Source organism: Coregonus clupeaformis, chromosome 6 (genome assembly GCF_020615455.1).
Source record: "Coregonus clupeaformis isolate EN_2021a chromosome 6, ASM2061545v1, whole genome shotgun sequence".
Classification (NCBI taxonomy): Eukaryota; Metazoa; Chordata; class Actinopteri; order Salmoniformes; family Salmonidae; genus Coregonus; species Coregonus clupeaformis.
In genome coordinates, this window is record NC_059197.1 from 32,848,946 (window position 1) to 32,865,837 (window position 16,892).

Sequence of the window (16,892 nt, forward strand, 5' to 3'; positions counted from 1 at the left end):
CATGCTTGAGTTGCAGCATCCCATCGTGATGCCGTCTAGTGCCGTAAAACAAAACGTTCCCTAATCTCATGCCATAAACTCCAACTCCCCCGTTCTGTAGTGTAATGTCGCAAAATTAAACACATGCCCATACATTTATTAAATAGATCGCTCCAAAACATTTCATTTAATTTTAATCGTCTTTTACCTTAATTAATTATACTCCGTCAACATATATTTGATTTATAACTTTACTACATCTCGCCAAATAGTTTCCCGTTCGAACAACAGCCGTTTAACACCTAAGAGATTTTTCCCCAAAATCTCTATTCTGTGACCATTGTCCCTTACGACCCCCCACATGGGACCTATGACCCTTACCCATAATGCCGTGCTTTGTAGGCTTAGCACATAAACACATGTTGTAGTTTTAGCCCCGTAAAATCACACGCATGCGCACATCCCCCTTAAGCCCATGCTTCCCACACAATAGACCGATAGCATTACGCTTACAGCGTCACTATTTTATACGTTATACTCACACAATTACACATAACAGAGCTCACATTTGCGTAGAACTTTCAGCTCCACCACATACAAACAAGTTTAAGAGGCTTGAATCCATCGCAGTGGACCTCTAAGGTTGAGATTATCATGTAGCACGCAACACAATTAGCCTTTAGCAATTAGCCTTTAGCATTAGCCTTTAGCTAACTGCAGTCTACAACATGTAACAAACCCAGCATTGCGTCTTTAATTGATTACTGTTTCGTTTGCCCTAAATTTATTCTGCCGTGGGTATGGCTATTTCAGTGAGCGATCCCCCCCAATGCAACTATCCCGTCGAACAGAAGTTGAGTAAGCCATCCCCAAGAAATGTCCCACCAACCCCCAGTCCCAGACTGAACCTGAACACTCATAACGCATGTCCAGGATTTTGGCCCACCCTGTGGTCGCCTCGTCACGAGGGCTTATCTAAACCTGCAATGCTCTAAAATTGTATACATATCTTGGCCCCGACTGTTCTTGACTTACTATTCAAGCAACACATCTCTATAAACAATTTTTAAAATTTGTATAATGATTAGCCAGACCCCAGTCATCAGCAAAAACACCACCTAAGGCACAGTCATAAGTGTACATTCCTCCAGTGTACACAAGCAGTAACAAAACCAACAACTTAGCTGTGTTTGGTCGGGTCATGACTCCAGACCGAAGTTAGCTTGAGTTAGCTTGGCGACTCCAAATGCAGCAAAGAAGGATTGCATCATCCCTCCTGGCAAGCTCGCCATTATGTAGTATATGATGAATGGTGGTCATCATTGCTGTCAACAAAAGGAGTCTGCTCATACTGAACATTGATCATAAGGTTTATTCAGACCACAAGCTTCAGCATGAGTTTACAGACACGCGTGGTCCGGAGAGCAGTGTCCTCCAATTCTAATGTCTGCTCTGTCCTATCTTCTTCGTGTACCCCTATTTATAACCAATGCAACAAGATGGGCTCCCTCTTCTGGCCAGTTTACAATACACTTCCTGTACTATTATATCTGATTACATTATACTAACCATTGTCTTGTGCTACTAACATGAAACCAACATTCCATTTCGTCATGAAAAACATTTAACAAAGGCATAATCTTCAGATACGATAACACCACACAATGTCACTTTCTGCCCCTAACTTCTGATGCCCTTCCTCTGTCTCTCTTTCTGTCTTTCTGTCTTTCTTTCTTTCTTTCTTTCTTTCTTTCTTTCTTTCTTTCTTTCTTGTCTCTTGTCTCTTGTCTCTTGTCTCTTGTCTCTTGTCTCTTGTCTCTTGTCTCTTGTCTCTTGTCTCTTGTCTCTTGTCTCTTGTCTCTTGTCTCTTGTCTCTTGTCTCTTGTCTCTAGACTTTGGCTACAGCTCAGGGGAATATCCTGGAGAATAAGGGACTGATCGACTCTCTGAACCAGACTAAGTCTAGCAGCGCCCTCATACAGGACTCACTGAGGGAGTCACACAGACTCCAGGCCTCCCTGGACCAGGTACACACGCACGGGTGCACACACACACACACACGCACGGGTGCACACACACACACACGCGGACACACACTTTGCTTCCTCTCACACACTGAACTGTAAAACCTCGTCATCGACCTCCCATAGGGTTTGTACACCTCACCCCAAACTGCTGTGTGTGAATGACAGAGGATAATACATCAACCAATCACAGGAGAATAGCAGAGTCTGGAGTCTGTCAGAATAGATGGAATACCACGAGAAGGAGGGGGTGAAAGAGAGATGAGACAGAGATGCTCTGGGGTGAGAGAGAGAGGGATTGGAGAAAATATTGAGTGTGAGAGATTGATTGAGGGAGACAGGGTGCATGAGAGGGAGAGATGGAGAGATGGAGGAAGGGAGAGATGGAGGAAGGGAGATGGAGAGACGGAGGAAGGGAGAGATGGAGAGATGGAGGAAGGGAGAGATGGATAGACGGAGGAAGGGAGAGATGGATAGACGGAGGAAGGGAGAGATGGAGAGACGGAGGAAGGGAGAGATGGAGAGACGGAGGAAGGGAGAGATGGAGAGACGGAGGAAGGGAGAGATGGAGAGACGGAGGAAGGGAGAGATGGAGAGACGGAGGAAGGGAGAGATGGAGAGACGGAGGACGGGAGAGATGGAGAGACGGAGGAAGGGAGAGATTGAGAGACGGAGGAAGGGAGAGATGGAGAGACGGAGGAAGGGAGAGATGGAGAGACGGAGGAAGGGAGAGATGGAGGAAGGGAGAGATGGAGAGACGGAGGAAGGGAGATGGAGAGACGGAGGAAGGGAGAGATGGAGAGATGGAGGAAGGGAGAGATGGAGAGACGGAGGAAGGGAGAGATGGAGAGACGGAGGAAGGGAGAGATGGAGAGACGGAGGAAGGGAGATGGAGAGACGGAGGAAGGGAGAGATGGAGAGACGGAGGAAGGGAGAGATGGAGAGACGGAGGAAGGGAGAGATGGAGAGACGGAGGAAGGGAGAGATGGAGAGATGGAGGAAGGGAGAGTCTGTCTGTCTGTCACCCTGTCTGTCTGTCTGTCACCCTGTATGTCTGTCTGTCACCCTGTATGTCTGTCTGTCACCCTGTCTGTCTGTCTGTCACCCTGTCTGTCTGTCTTTGTGTGTGTGTGTCACCCTGTCCGTCTGTCACTCTGTCTGTCTGTCACCCTGTCTGTCTGTCTGTCACCCTGTATGTCACCCTGTCCATCAGTCCGTCTGTCTGTCACCCTGTCTGTCAGTCACCCTGTCTGTCAGTCACCCTCTCTCTCTGTCTGTCTGTCTGTCTGTCTGTCTGTCTGTCTGTCTGTCTGTCTGTCTGTCTGTCTGTCTGTCTGTCTGTCTGTCTGTCTGTCTGTGTGTGTGTGTGTGTGTGTGTGTGTGTGTGTGTGTGTGTGTGTGAGTGCTCAATGAGCAGTGTCTCTATCAACTCAATTAACCATGAGGACATTGGATCCCACATTATACTTTACAGCCAATTACAGAGAATGGTAATACTAACAGCACTCTTTGCCCACAGCAAAGTTGGTTTTAATTGTGGGTTTCTTTTGGCCTTTGTTGAAATGTGATGGGGAGTTGATGTGTGTGTGTGTGTGTGTGTCTACCGCTGTCTGTGCGTGTGAGGAAAATATAATTATTCCTCTAGGGGGCAGTGTGATACCAGTTCTGACTCTCTCTGTTCTCTCTCAATTCAATTCAATTTCAATTCTCTGTTCCTTCTCTCTCTCTTCTCTCTCTCTCTCTCTCTCCTTTCCCCTATCTGATTTCCTCCCTTTCTCACACCCCACCTCCCCATTTTTGCTATCACTTTCCCCCTGTCCTTATCTCTGTCTTGCTCTCTCTCCCGTCTCTCCTCTTTCCTATTTCCTATTATTTTCTCACCCTTTCTTGTTCATTCTACCGGATCTCTTCTTCTTCCTCTTCTCCCCTCCCTTTTTCCTCCTCTCCCCTCCCTCTTCCTCCTCTCCCCTCCCTCTTCCTCCTCTCCCCTCCCTCTTCCTCTCCTCCCTCTGTATCTCTCTCTCCATCTTTCCCCAGGAGCGTGATGCCTACCTGCCGTTAGCTGAAAGTGCCAGTAAGATGTATTTTGTCATAACGGACCTCTCTAGGATCAATAACATGTACCGCTTCAGCCTAGCCTCTTTCCTACGCCTGTTTCAGAGAGCACTGCAGAGCAAGAAGGTAACTGACACACACACACACATTCATACACACACACACACACAGGGGGGATGTTAATCCTGTAGTTGCAGTGTCCACAGCCAGACGGAGAGGAAGGGTTCAGCTGTGTTGACATTCTCTCCTAACCTTCTCCAGCCCCTCTGAGCTCCCGATCTCTCCTCCCATCAGACCCCTCTCCTCTCCTCCCACCAGACCCCTCTCCTCTCCTCCCACCAGACCCCTCTCCTCTCCTCCCACCAGACCCCTCTCCTCTCCTCCCACCAGACCCCTCTCCTCTCCTCCCACCAGACCCCTCTCCTCTCCTCCCACCAGACCCCTCTCCTCTCCTCCCATGCAACACTTCTCCTCCCACCAGACCCCTCTCCTCTCCTCCCATGCGACACTTCTCCTCTCCTCCCATCAGACCCCTCTCCTCTCCTCCCATCAGACCCCTCTCCTCCCCATCAGACCCCTCTCCTCTCCTCCCATCAGACCCCTCTCCTCTCCTCCCATCAGACCCCTCTCCTCTCCTCCCATCAGACCCCTCTCCTCTACTCCCATCAGACCCCTCTCCTCCCATCAGACCCCTCTCCTCCCATCAGACCCCTCTCCTCTCCTCCCATCAGACCCCTCTCCTCTCCTCCCATCAGACCCCTCTCCTCCCATCAGACCCCTCTCCTCCCATCAGACCCCTCTCCTCCCATCAGACCCCTCTCCTCTCCTCCCATCAGACCCCTCTCCTCTCCTCCCATCAGACCCCTCTCCTCCCATCAGACCCCTCTCCTCTCCTCTTCTATTGCTTCTCTCCTCCCTTCTTATTACCAGGGACTGGGTGTAGTCATGGTGGGGTAATGGGGTCAGGAGGGACTAGATGTAGTCATGGTGGGGTAATGGGATCAGGAGAGACTGGGTGTAGTCATGGTGGGGTAATGGGATCAGGAGGGACTGGGTGTAGTCATGGTGGGGTAATGGGATCAGGAGGGACTGGGTGTAGTCATGGTGGGGTAATGGGGTCAGGAGAGACTGGGTGTAGTCATGGTGGGGTAATGGGGTCAGGAGGGACTGGGTGTAGTCATGGTGGGGTAATGGGATCAGGAGGGACTGGCCCCACACACACAAAGACACACTTACTCCCATTTGCTAGATATTTATCTTCTCAGCCCACCTCAACCTTCTCATTTTCTGAAATAAAACTCTCACACACAAACTCATGTTGCTACGGTGACTAGCTGCTTCTTGGCGACAAATCCTGGATGGCACGGTTTACAGAGAGAACCCACGGGATTTGGGGAATTGGCGCTTAGTTTCGCCCCAACGAGAGTTCACACACTGTACAACAGCCTGAGATAAGTGTGTCGCTGAACGTTGCTCTCGGCTTGTGAGTGTGTGTGTGTGTGTACTGTGAGTTATGTATGAGCTCTGACTGGTAGATGGTAGATGGGGAATAGAGCGGGACTATAGGAGGGGGAATAGAGCGGGACTATAGGAGGGGGAATAGAGCGGGACTATAGGAGGGGGAATAGAGCGGGACTATAGGAGGGGGAATAGAGTGGGACTATAGGAGGGGGAATAGAGAGGGACTATAGGAGGGGGAATAGAGCGGGACTATAGGAGGGGGAATAGAGCGGGACTATAGGAGGGGGAAGATAGAGGGACTATAGGAGGGGGAATAGAGCGGGACTATAGGAGGTGGAAGAGAGAGGGACTATAGGAGGGGGAATAGAGCGGGACTATAGGAGGGGGAATAGAGAGGGACTGTAAGAGGGGGAAGAGAGCGGGACTATAGGAGGGGGAATAGAGAGGGACTATAGGAGGGGGAATAGAGAGGGACTATAGGAGGGGGAATAGAGCGGGACTATAGGAGGGGGAATAGAGAGGGACTATAGGAGGGGGAATAGAGCGGGACTATAGGAGGGGGAATAGAGCGGGACTATAGGAGGGGGGAATAGAGAGGGACTATAGGAGGGGGAATAGAGAGGGACTATAGGAGGGGGAATAGAGAGGGACTATAGGAGGGGGAATAGAGAGGGACTATAGGAGGGGGAATAGAGAGGGACTATAGGAGGGGGAATAGAGAGGGACTATAGGAGGGGGAATAGAGCGGGACTATAGGAGGGGGAATAGAGCGGGACTATAGGAGGGGGGAATAGAGAGGGACTATAGGAGGGGGAATAGAGAGGGACTATAGGAGGGGGAATAGAGAGGGACTATAGGAGGGGGAATAGAGAGGGACTATAGGAGGGGGAATAGAGAGGGACTATAGGAGGGGGAATAGAGAGGGACTATAGGAGGGGGAATAGAGAGGGACTATAGGAGGGGGAATAGGGGAGAGGGACTATAGGAGGGGGAATAGAGCGGGACTATAGGAGGGGGAATAGAGCGGGACTATAGGAGGGGGAATAGAGAGGAACTATAGGAGGGGGAAGAGAGCGGGACTATAGAAGGGGGAAGAGAGTGGGACTATAGGAGGGGGAATAGAGAGGGACTATAGCAGGGGGAATAGAGAGGGACTATAGGAGGGGGAATAGAGAGGGACTATAGGAGGGGGAATAGAGAGGGACTATAGGAGGGGGAATAGAGAGGGACTATATGAGGGGGAATAGAGAGATTGCAGAGACAAAGAATGCTGAAAAAGGGATGAGAAAGAGTGAAGAAAATGGAGGAGAATGCAATTTATTTGATGGGGAATAGGGTGAGAGAGTTCTGCAAACTATCTTCCATGTTTTTAGCACATACAACTTATCACTATTTGCCCATCCTCAACACATCAATAAATCACATGAAGGGTACAGAGTGTGTGTGACTCATTTGTTTAACATTGTAACTGACAGCTGTCATCCATCTCTCTATCACCCATCCACAGGAGGCAGAGACTACAGAGGTCAGGATAGCAGCCCTGGAGGCAAGCCTGAAAACCATGGTGTACGAATACGTCTGCCGCTCACTCTTCAAGGTAAGAACACACACATGCATACACTGCAGTCAAGGACTGGTGATATACAGAATAAGGTGTCTGCTGACAGGACGGACGTGTGTGTGTCACAGGAATTGGTGGCACCTTGGTGGACAGGCTTGTGGTAAGGGCTGAAGCGGAATCAGTGGAATGGTATCAAATACATCAAACACATGGTTTCCATGGTTTCCAGGTGTTTGATGCCATTCCATTTGCTCCGTTCCAGACATTATTATGAACCGTTCTCCCCTCAGCAGCCTCCTGTGGTGTGTGTGTGTGTCAGTCAATAGATAAGGCTGTAGGACAGACAGTATCTGCATTAACCTCTCAACTCAGTCCATCTGCTGCCGGCCTCACATTAACATAGAGGAAACACTGGATTACATTGACATGAGGCTACACTGTCCCTCGGGAGGGAGGGAGGGAGGGAGAGGGGGAGAGGGGGAGACTGGTTAAGGTGATATCTGTTGGTGTGACAGGTTCCAGGTGTTGCTGTCTGGTGTGGCTTCTCTCCTGACTCCCTGTCAGTGTGTCATCCCTCTCTCTCTTTTTCTCGCTCCCTTTCTCTTCTCTTTTCCCTTCTGTCACTGGATCGGCAATCAACATACACACGCACACACAGATCATTAAATAGTATCATGAAGGGGAGTTTAAGTAACCTATAATAACCGGCTTCCTCTGGTCAAGTTGTTCTCTCTGGTGAATCACACCTGAAAAACCTTGTCTGAATAGTCAGGACTGGGGATAGATGTTACTGGACCTCTGAAATGCCAGTGCGTGCAAGCGTGTGTGTGTGTGTGTGTGTGTGTGTGGAGAGAGCGGCAGCCCTCTGCATGGGCATCACGTTGGAGCAGAGGGAATGCTGGGTAACGGCGGAGTGGAAAGGTCAGGCTTTGAGATGAGACGCTCTGAAGTTTTCCTTTTGTTCTCTAACACACAAACACACACAAACAAACACACAAATTCACACACAAATACACACACAAACAAACAAACACAAACACACACTCCATATATCCTACCAGAGACACGAGGGGAGACAAAAGAGTTGTGAATACTTCATCTCCTCTGAGAGAAAGAAGATAGATAAATGAGTCAGGAGGAGATATAGACCTTTCCTATCTAGATAAAGATATTTGTATTAATGCTGAGTGTGGGGACATGCATCGTTTCTTACTACTGCCATGAATGGTAACATGAATGGTATCCTCCATGATTTTGCAATGCTGTTACACATTAAGTAGGGGAAGGTTAGGTTTGGTGTACAGTATATACAGTATGTAGCCTACATACCATTTATTATTTGTTTAGCTAAACTACTATATTCCAGCTCTGATATAAATCATGGTTATTCTTTTGGGGGAGAGGGAGGGAGGGAGGGAGGGGGGGTGGAGGGAGATGGAGAGGGAGGGAGGGAGGGAGGGAGGGAGAGAGAGAGAGGGAGGGAGGGAGGGGGGAAGAGAGAGGGAGGTCACCTTTGTCAGTATTCAACGTCCATCCATGGCTGAGGACGTCTGAGGACGTCGGGAGATGATGTGGAAACCGGCCACTAGGGGCAACAGTGAGTGCAGTTACCTTGAAGTAGGTTTCGGATGGGGATGGTGGATGGGCGTAAGCATCTGCCTCTGGTTTAAAAGGTTGCATGTTGGAATCCAGCGATAGAAAGTTGTATTTTATGTTTTAGTTTTAAGCCTATCCCTTACCTTAACCCTTCGGAGTTAATGCTTAACCTTAAGAATTCGGAATTAATGCCTAAAGTTAACCTTAAATACTTAGAAATTTTACGTTTGTAGCAAATTAGAAATTTGACATTTGAGAAACAGGGATGAACATCTAATTCTGACGTGAGACTATGAGACCTTGTTGGAGAGAAAGCAGTCCCCCGGCCATAGTTTGAGTGACAGTTCCATTTGAGGCAGCGTCTTCCAAGGACGGCAAAAAGGCTGCTCCCTAATCACTACCTCTCAGCCCAGACAGACAGACAACTCCACAGAGAACTATGTGTGTGTGTGTCTGAGATGTGTGTCTGTAAAAGACTCTGTCCCCTCTGTTTTAGTTCACACAGAGACGAGTCCCACCAGGTAAGCAGTGTGTGTCCGTTCTCTCTAAAGATTTATTTAAACAGATCAGCACAGATGACAGCCGACAGCTCTGACAGACCCTCATCATGTGACAAGGGGTAGTGAGGTTTTACTGGACAGATCCCCACAGACAAAACCTCAAGATTACGCCACAAAATGGGATGGATATAACAGACTTTACTTTCACTGAATACTGAATAACGCACATGCAGTAGCGGTGCGTGGATAAAATCGCTGGAGAAGTCCACAAACCATATTGCAAGAATGAATGAATGAATTAAATTGTATTTTCGTGTCAAATTGCCAACTGGCAACCCATCCCTTATGGGATTAATTGACACATAAACAAACATCACAATAATTCACTGTGGTAATTCTTCTTCCGGTGTTCTCTGCATTGCGCATAAGGTTATCCAAACAATAATTATATCCCTACAGCAGTAAAATAATATACATACATACACACTGTATATATACACATGCATACATACAGTGGGGAGAACAAGTATTTGATACACTGCCGATTTTGCAGGTTTTCCTACTTACAAAGCATGTAGAGGTCTGTAATTTTTATCATAGGTACACTTCAACTGTGAGAGACGGAATCTAAAACAAAAATCTAGAAAATCACATTGTATGATTTTTAAGTAATTAATTTGCATTTTATTGCATGACATAAGTATTTGATACATCAGAAAAGCAGAACTTAATATTTGGTACAGAAACCTTTGTTTGCAATTACAGAGATCATACGTTTCCTGTAGGTCTTGACCAGGTTTGCACACACTGCAGCAGGGATTTTGGCCCACTCCTCCACACATACCTTCTCCAGATCCTTCAGGCTTCGGGGGCTGTCGCTGGACAATAAGGACTTTCAGCTCCCTCCAAAGATTTTCTATTGGGTTCAGGTCTGGAGACTGGCTAGGCCACTCCAGGACCTTGAGATGCTTCTTACGGAGCCACTCCTTAGTTGCCCTGGCTGTGTGTTTCGGGTCGTTGTCATGCTGGAAGACCCAGCCACGACCCATCTTCAATGCTCTTACTGAGGGAAGGAGGTTGTTGGCCAAGATCTCGCGATACATGGCCCCATCCATCCTCCCCTCAATACGGTGCAGTCGTCCTGTCCCCTTTGCAGAAAAGCATCCCCAAAGAATGATGTTTCCACCTCCATGCTTCACGGTTGGGATGGTGTTCTTGGGGTTGTACTCATCCTTCTTCTTCCTCCAAACACGGCGAGTGGAGTTTAGACCAAAAAGCTCTATTTTTGTCTCATCAGACCACATGACCTTCTCCCATTCCTCCTCTGGATCATCCAGATGGTCATTGGCAAACTTCAGACGGGCCTGGACATGCGCTGGCTTGAGCAGGGGGACCTTGCGTGCGCTGCAGGATTTTAATCCATGACGGCGTAGTGTGTTACTAATGGTTTTCTTTGAGACTGTGGTCCCAGCTCTCTTCAGGTCATTGACCAGGTCCTGCCGTGTAGTTCTGGGCTGATCCCTCACCTTCCTCATGATCATTGATGCCCCACGAGGTGAGATCTTGCATGGAGCCCCAGACCGAGGGTGATTGACCGTCATCTTGAACTTCTTCCATTTTCTAATAATTGCGCCAACAGTTGTTGCCTTCTCACCAAGCTGCTTGCCTATTGTCCTGTAGCCCATCCCAGCCTTGTGCAAGTCTACAATGTTATCCCTGATGTCCTTACACAGCTCTCTGGTCTTGGCCATTGTGGAGAGGTTGGAGTCTGTTTGATTGAGTGTGTGGACAGGTGTCTTTTATACAGGTAACGAGTTCAAACAGGTGCAGTTAATACAGGTAATGAGTGGAGAACAGGAGGGCTTCTTAAAGAAAAACTAACAGGTCTGTGAGAGCCGGAATTCTTACTGGTTGGTAGGTGATCAAATACTTATGTCATGCAATATAATGCAAATTAATTACTTAAAAATCATACAATGTGATTTTCTGGATTTTTGTTTTAGATTCCGTCTCTCACAGTTGAAGTGTACCTATGATAAAAATTACAGACCTCTACATGCTTTGTAAGTAGGAAAACCTGCAAAATCGGCAGTGTATCAAATACTTCTTCTCCCCACTGTAGATACATAACATAACATAACATAACATAACATAACATAACATAACATAACATAACATAACATAACATAACATAACATAACATAACATAACATAACATAACATAACATAACATAACATAACATAACATAACATAACATAACATAACATAACATAACAACATATACAGATAAATAAATGTGGTCCTCTGTAGCTCAGCTGGTAGAGCACGGCGCTTGTAACGCCAAGGTAGTGGGTTCGATCCCCGGGACCACCCATACACAAAAAAAATGTATGCACGCATGACTGTAAGTCGCTTTGGATAAAAGCGTCTGCTAAATGGCATATTATTATTATTATTATTATTATTAAATACAGAAAAAATGAAACAGAAGGCATTTGAACCCGGTCTGACGCAAAGAGAAGATTCATGTGGGAGACAAGCCTATACACAATGTATATACACACGTGCCATTTACCACAAAGAAGCTACATATTTTTACAATGTAATTATAGGTAGCCCTTTTTCTTTTATTCCAGGCTTTATCTAAACATTCCGCAAACGGAAATACACAATGGACAAAAAGCCATTTTAGTTTCTCCTCATCGCTCAGCCACATAATGCCAGGGTATATCTGGTGTGCTTTCTGGAATAAGAGCAAGCGTATATGGTGGTAGAAAGGGCCATAGAGGATAAACAGACAGTTACATGACCTACAGCATGGCCAAGCAAGTTAATGTTTCCAACGTTTTCGGACCACTAAACAACTATTGGTTTAGAACCACAGAGAGTTACTGCAGGTTGCAAAGAAAACAGGAGCTGCCTCCACTATTCCAGTACCATTACAACTTCAACACTTCAACATCATCTAATCACCTCTGCTTAGTCTACAATACCAAAAACAATTTAGTCCCAATCAACGTGAGCTGAATATGATGTGGCTGTCCATGGTTCTGATTTCTGTGTGTTTGTGTGTGTGTGTGCGCGTTCGTGCAAGTAGAAAAACATGTTGACTCACCCTACTTGTAGAGAAACGGCAATGCCATCCTCCTCTCCTTCATGTTGACGTAACGGTGTATCACTCTGTCATACAGTACACGCTTTAATTTTTTGTTGTCCTAGGCTACCTGGCTAAAATGCTTGCTCGCTAGCCTAACTTCCATTCATTGGCAACGTTAGCTAGTTAACATTAGCCTTCTACATCTAGCTACATATTGAACATCCATCCTCTCAGGCCAAGTGCACAACAATGTATGAATTAATGGTTGGATCAGAATCGCCGTTATAATCATTGGCCAGTACGGAGAATTAAGTAAATCCAAAGTCCAAATCCCTATCTCCATCCTTGGCTAATTTAGGAAAGGGCCAATTTTAGCTAGCTATCCCCCGGAAGACAACAACACAATGAGATGTCAATGACGTATGCTCTCAATGGGATTTGATAGAAGTGACGCCAAATCCAAGATGGCTTCCCTTGACACTTTTTTTTTGGTGTGCAAGGACCATTCACAGTTGACTCAGCTCTGCTGTGGTTGTGTGGGCATAGAGTCTGCACTGTGATCCTGACAATTGAATTAATTGGTGGTTTATGTTGTGTGTCTTTGAGAAATGTGCTGCAAATGTTGAATCGATGGCGTGGTTGCCGGCTAGTTGAGACTATGAAAGGTCATGTTCGTGGTACAGTTGAGCTAATGTGTTTCTGTTCCAGATAAAGCTGTGAGGGCTTATAGCTAATATCTGAGGTATGGTCATCATGCTAAGTGTTGTGGTCCAGTTACTGCAGTGGTTAATCTGATGAGTCAGTGTTGATACTAATACTCTGATGGGTCAGATAGGGTTGAGCCCCAGTATAAAAGCTGTTTCTGAATAATTCATCCTCAGCCCAGAAAAAGTCAGTGCTAGCAGTCCCAGCACTCCTAGTGTGTGTGTGGATGTGTGTTTTGTGTGTGTGTGTGCCATATAAATGTGTCTAAGCAGACTGTGAGGAATGGGATAGTGAGAGAGCGTCTGTGTGTGTTCGGCAGGGTTGATAAATGAGAGACTGTGTGTGTGTCTGTGTGTGTGTGTGTCGACAGAAAAAGAGATAAATGTGAGAGTCCAGGTGGGTTTAAGCTGGTGAGAATAAATGTATCCTTTGGGCTCCAAACCGCCATCCTCCAGAATCTATCAGTGGGCTTTGTGTGTGTGGGTTGGTGTGTCATAAACAGCCCACCCTCAGCATTTATTAGCTGAGGGAATAGGGGATCCAAGCTCTCTCTTTCTTTCTCTATCTCTCTCTCTTTCTCTCTCTCACTCTCTCCCTCTCTGTCTCTCTCTCTCTCTCTCTCTCTCTCTCTCTCTCTCTCTCTCTCTCTCTCTCTCTCTCTCTCTCTCTCTCTCTCTCTCTCTCTCTCTCTCTCTCTCTCTCTCTCTCTCTCTCTCTAAATTCAATTCAATTCAATTAATTTCAAAGGGCTTTATTGGCATGGGAAACATACAGTGCCTTTGTAAAGTCTTCAGACCCCTTGATTTTTTCCCCACATTTTGTTACGTTACAGCCTTATTCTAAAATTGATAAAAAATTGAAAAAATCCTCAGCAATCTACACACAATACCCCATAATGACAAAGCGAAAACAGGTTTTTAGAAATGTTTGCTAATTTATAAAATAAAATAAAACAGAAATATCTTATTTAAATGTGTCTGCTCACAGTCTGCTTACATAACTATTCAGCCCCTTTGCTATGAGACTCAAAATTGAGCTCAGGTGCATCCTGTTTCCATTGATCATCCTTGAGCTGTTTCTACAACTTGATTGGAGTACACCTGTCGTAAATTAAATTGATTGGACATGATTTGGTAAAGGCACACACCTGTCTATATAAGGTCCCACAGTTGACAGTGCACGTCAGAGCAAAAACCAAGCCATGAGGTCGAAGGAATTGTCTGTAGAGCTCCGAGACAGAATTATGTCGAGGCACATATCTGGGGAAGGGTATCAAAACATTTCTGCAGCATTGAAGGTCCCCAAGAACACAGTGGCCTCCATCATTCTTAAATGGAAGAAGTTTGGAACCACCAAGACTCTTCCTAGTGCTGGCCGCCCGGCTGAACTGAGCAATCGGGGGAGAAGGGCTTTGGTCTGGGAGGTGACCAAGAACCCGATGGTCACTCTGACAGAGCTCTAGTGTTCCTCTGTGGAGATGGAAGAACCTTCCAGAAGGACAACCATCTCTGCAGCACTCCACCAATCAGGCCTTTATGGTAGAGTGGCCAGATGGAAGCCACTCCTCAGTAAAAGGCACATGACAGCCCGCTTGGAGTTTTCCAAAAGGCACCTAAAGACTCTCAGACCATGAGAAACAAGATTCTCTGGTCTGATGAAACCAAGATTGAACTCTTTGGCCTGAATGCCAAGCGTCACATCTGGAGGAAACCTGGCACCATCCCTACGGTGAAGCATGGTGGTGGCAGCATCATGCTGTGGGGGTGTTTTTCAGCGGCAGGGACTGGGAGACTAGTCAGGATCGAGGGAAAGATTAACAGAGCAAAGTACAGAGAGATCCATGATGAAAACCTGCTCCAGAGTGCTCAGGACCTCAGACTGGGGCAAAGGTTTACCTTCCAACAGGACAACGAACCTAAGCACACAGCCAAGACAACGCAGGAGTGGCTTCGGGACAAGTCTCTGAATGTCCTTGAGTGGCCCAGCCAGAGCCCGGACTTGAACCCGATCGAACATCTCTGGAGAGACATGAAAATAGCTGTGCAGCAACGCTCCCCATCCAACCTGACAGTGCTTGAGAGGATCTGCAAAGAATGGGAGAAACTCCCCAAATACGGGTGTGCCAAGCTTGTAGCGTCATACCCAAGAAGACTCGAGGTTGTAATTGCTGCCAAAGGTGCTACAACAAAGTACTGAGCAAAGGGTCTGAATACTTATGTAAATGTGATATTTCTGTTTTTGCTTTGTCATTATGGGGTATTGTATTTAGATTGAAAAAACACAATTTAATCAATTTTGAAAAAGGCTGTAACGTAACAAAGTGTGGAAAAAGTCAAGGGGTCTGAATACTTTCCGAAGGCACTGTGTGTTTACATTGCCAAAGCGTGAAATAAACAGTAAACAAAATGGAAATAAACAAGGGAAATAAACAATCAGAAATTAGCAGTAAACATTACACTCACAAAAGTGGTAAAATACTGTAGACATTTAAATGTTATATTATTGGCTATGTACAGTGTTGTAACAATGTGCAAATAGTTTAAGTATGAAAGGGAACATAAATAAACAGATACATATCGTTTGTATTTACAATGGTGTTTGTTCTTCACTGGTTGCCCTTTTCTTGTGGCTACAGGTCACACATCTTGTTGCTGTGGAGGCACACTGGTATTTCACCTAATAGATATGGGAGTTTATCAAGATTGGGTTTGTTTACTTTGTGGGTCTTTAATCTGAGTGAAATATGTGTCTCTAATGTGGCCATACCTTTGGCAGGAGGTAAGGAGGTGCAGCTCAGTTTCCACCTCATTTTGTGGGCAGTGTGCACATAACCTGTCTTCTCTTGAGAGCCAGGTCTGCCTATGGTGGCCTTTCTCAATAGCAAGGCTATGCTCACTGAGTCTGTACATAGTCAAGGATTTTCTTAATTTGGGGTCAGTCACAGTGGTCAGGTATTCTGGAACTGTGTACTCTCTGTTTAGGGCCAGATAGCATTCCAATTTGCTCTGTTTTTTGATTGATTCTTTCCAATGTGTCAAATAGTAATCTTTTTGCATTCTCATAATTTGTTTGGGTCTAAATGTTTTTCTGTCCTGTGGCTCTGTGGGGGTCTGTTTGTGTTTGTGAACAGATCCCCAGAACCAGCTGGCTGAGGGGATTCTTCTCCAGGTTCATCTCTCTGTAGGTGAGGCTTTGTGGTGGAATGTGTGGGCATCGCTTCCTTTTAGGTGGTTGTAGAATTTAACAGCTCTTTTCTGGATTTTGATAACTAGCGGGTATAGTCCTAATTCTGATCTGCATGCAGTGTTTGGGGTTTTGCGTTGTACACTAAGTATATTTTTGCAGAATTCTACATGCAGAGTCTCAATTGGGTGTTTGTCCCATTTTGTGAATTATTGGTTGGTGAGTGCACCCCAGACCTCACAACCATAGAGGGCAATGGGTTTGATAACTGATTGAAGTATTTTTTGCCAGATCCTAATTGGGATGTCGAGTTTTATGTTCCTTTTGATGGCAAAGAAGGCCCTTCTTGCCTTGCATCTTAGATCGTTCATAGCATTGTGGAATTTACCTGTGGCGCTGATGTTTAGGCCGAGGTAGGTGTAGGCCCTTGGTTGGGGACAGAAGCACCAGATCATCTGCAAACAGTAAACATTTGATTTCTGAGTCCATTAGGGTGAGGCCGGGTGTTGCAAGTGCCCTCGCCAATTCATTGATATACAGTTGTGGTCAAAAGTTTTGAGAATGACACAAGTATTGGTCATCACAAAGTTTGCTGCTTCAGTGTTTGTAGATATTTTTGTCAGATGTTACTATGGTATACTGAAGTATAATTACAAGCATTCCATAAGTGTCAAAGGCTTTTATTGGCAATTACATTAAGTTTATGCAAAGAGTCAATATTTGCAGCGTT

The 16,892-nt window shown here is 46.1% G+C and overlaps 1 protein-coding gene across 1 annotated transcript in view; it reads left to right on the forward strand.

Annotated features, from left to right (window-relative positions):
- Window positions 1-16,892, forward strand: part of LOC121567802 (cytoplasmic dynein 2 heavy chain 1) — a 176,424-nt gene that overhangs the window by 89,649 nt on the left and 69,883 nt on the right. The window contains 3 exon segments of the mRNA XM_045220180.1: window positions 1,872-2,006; window positions 4,041-4,184; window positions 7,027-7,116. Coding sequence (XP_045076115.1) covers window positions 1,872-2,006; window positions 4,041-4,184; window positions 7,027-7,116 — 369 coding nt within the window.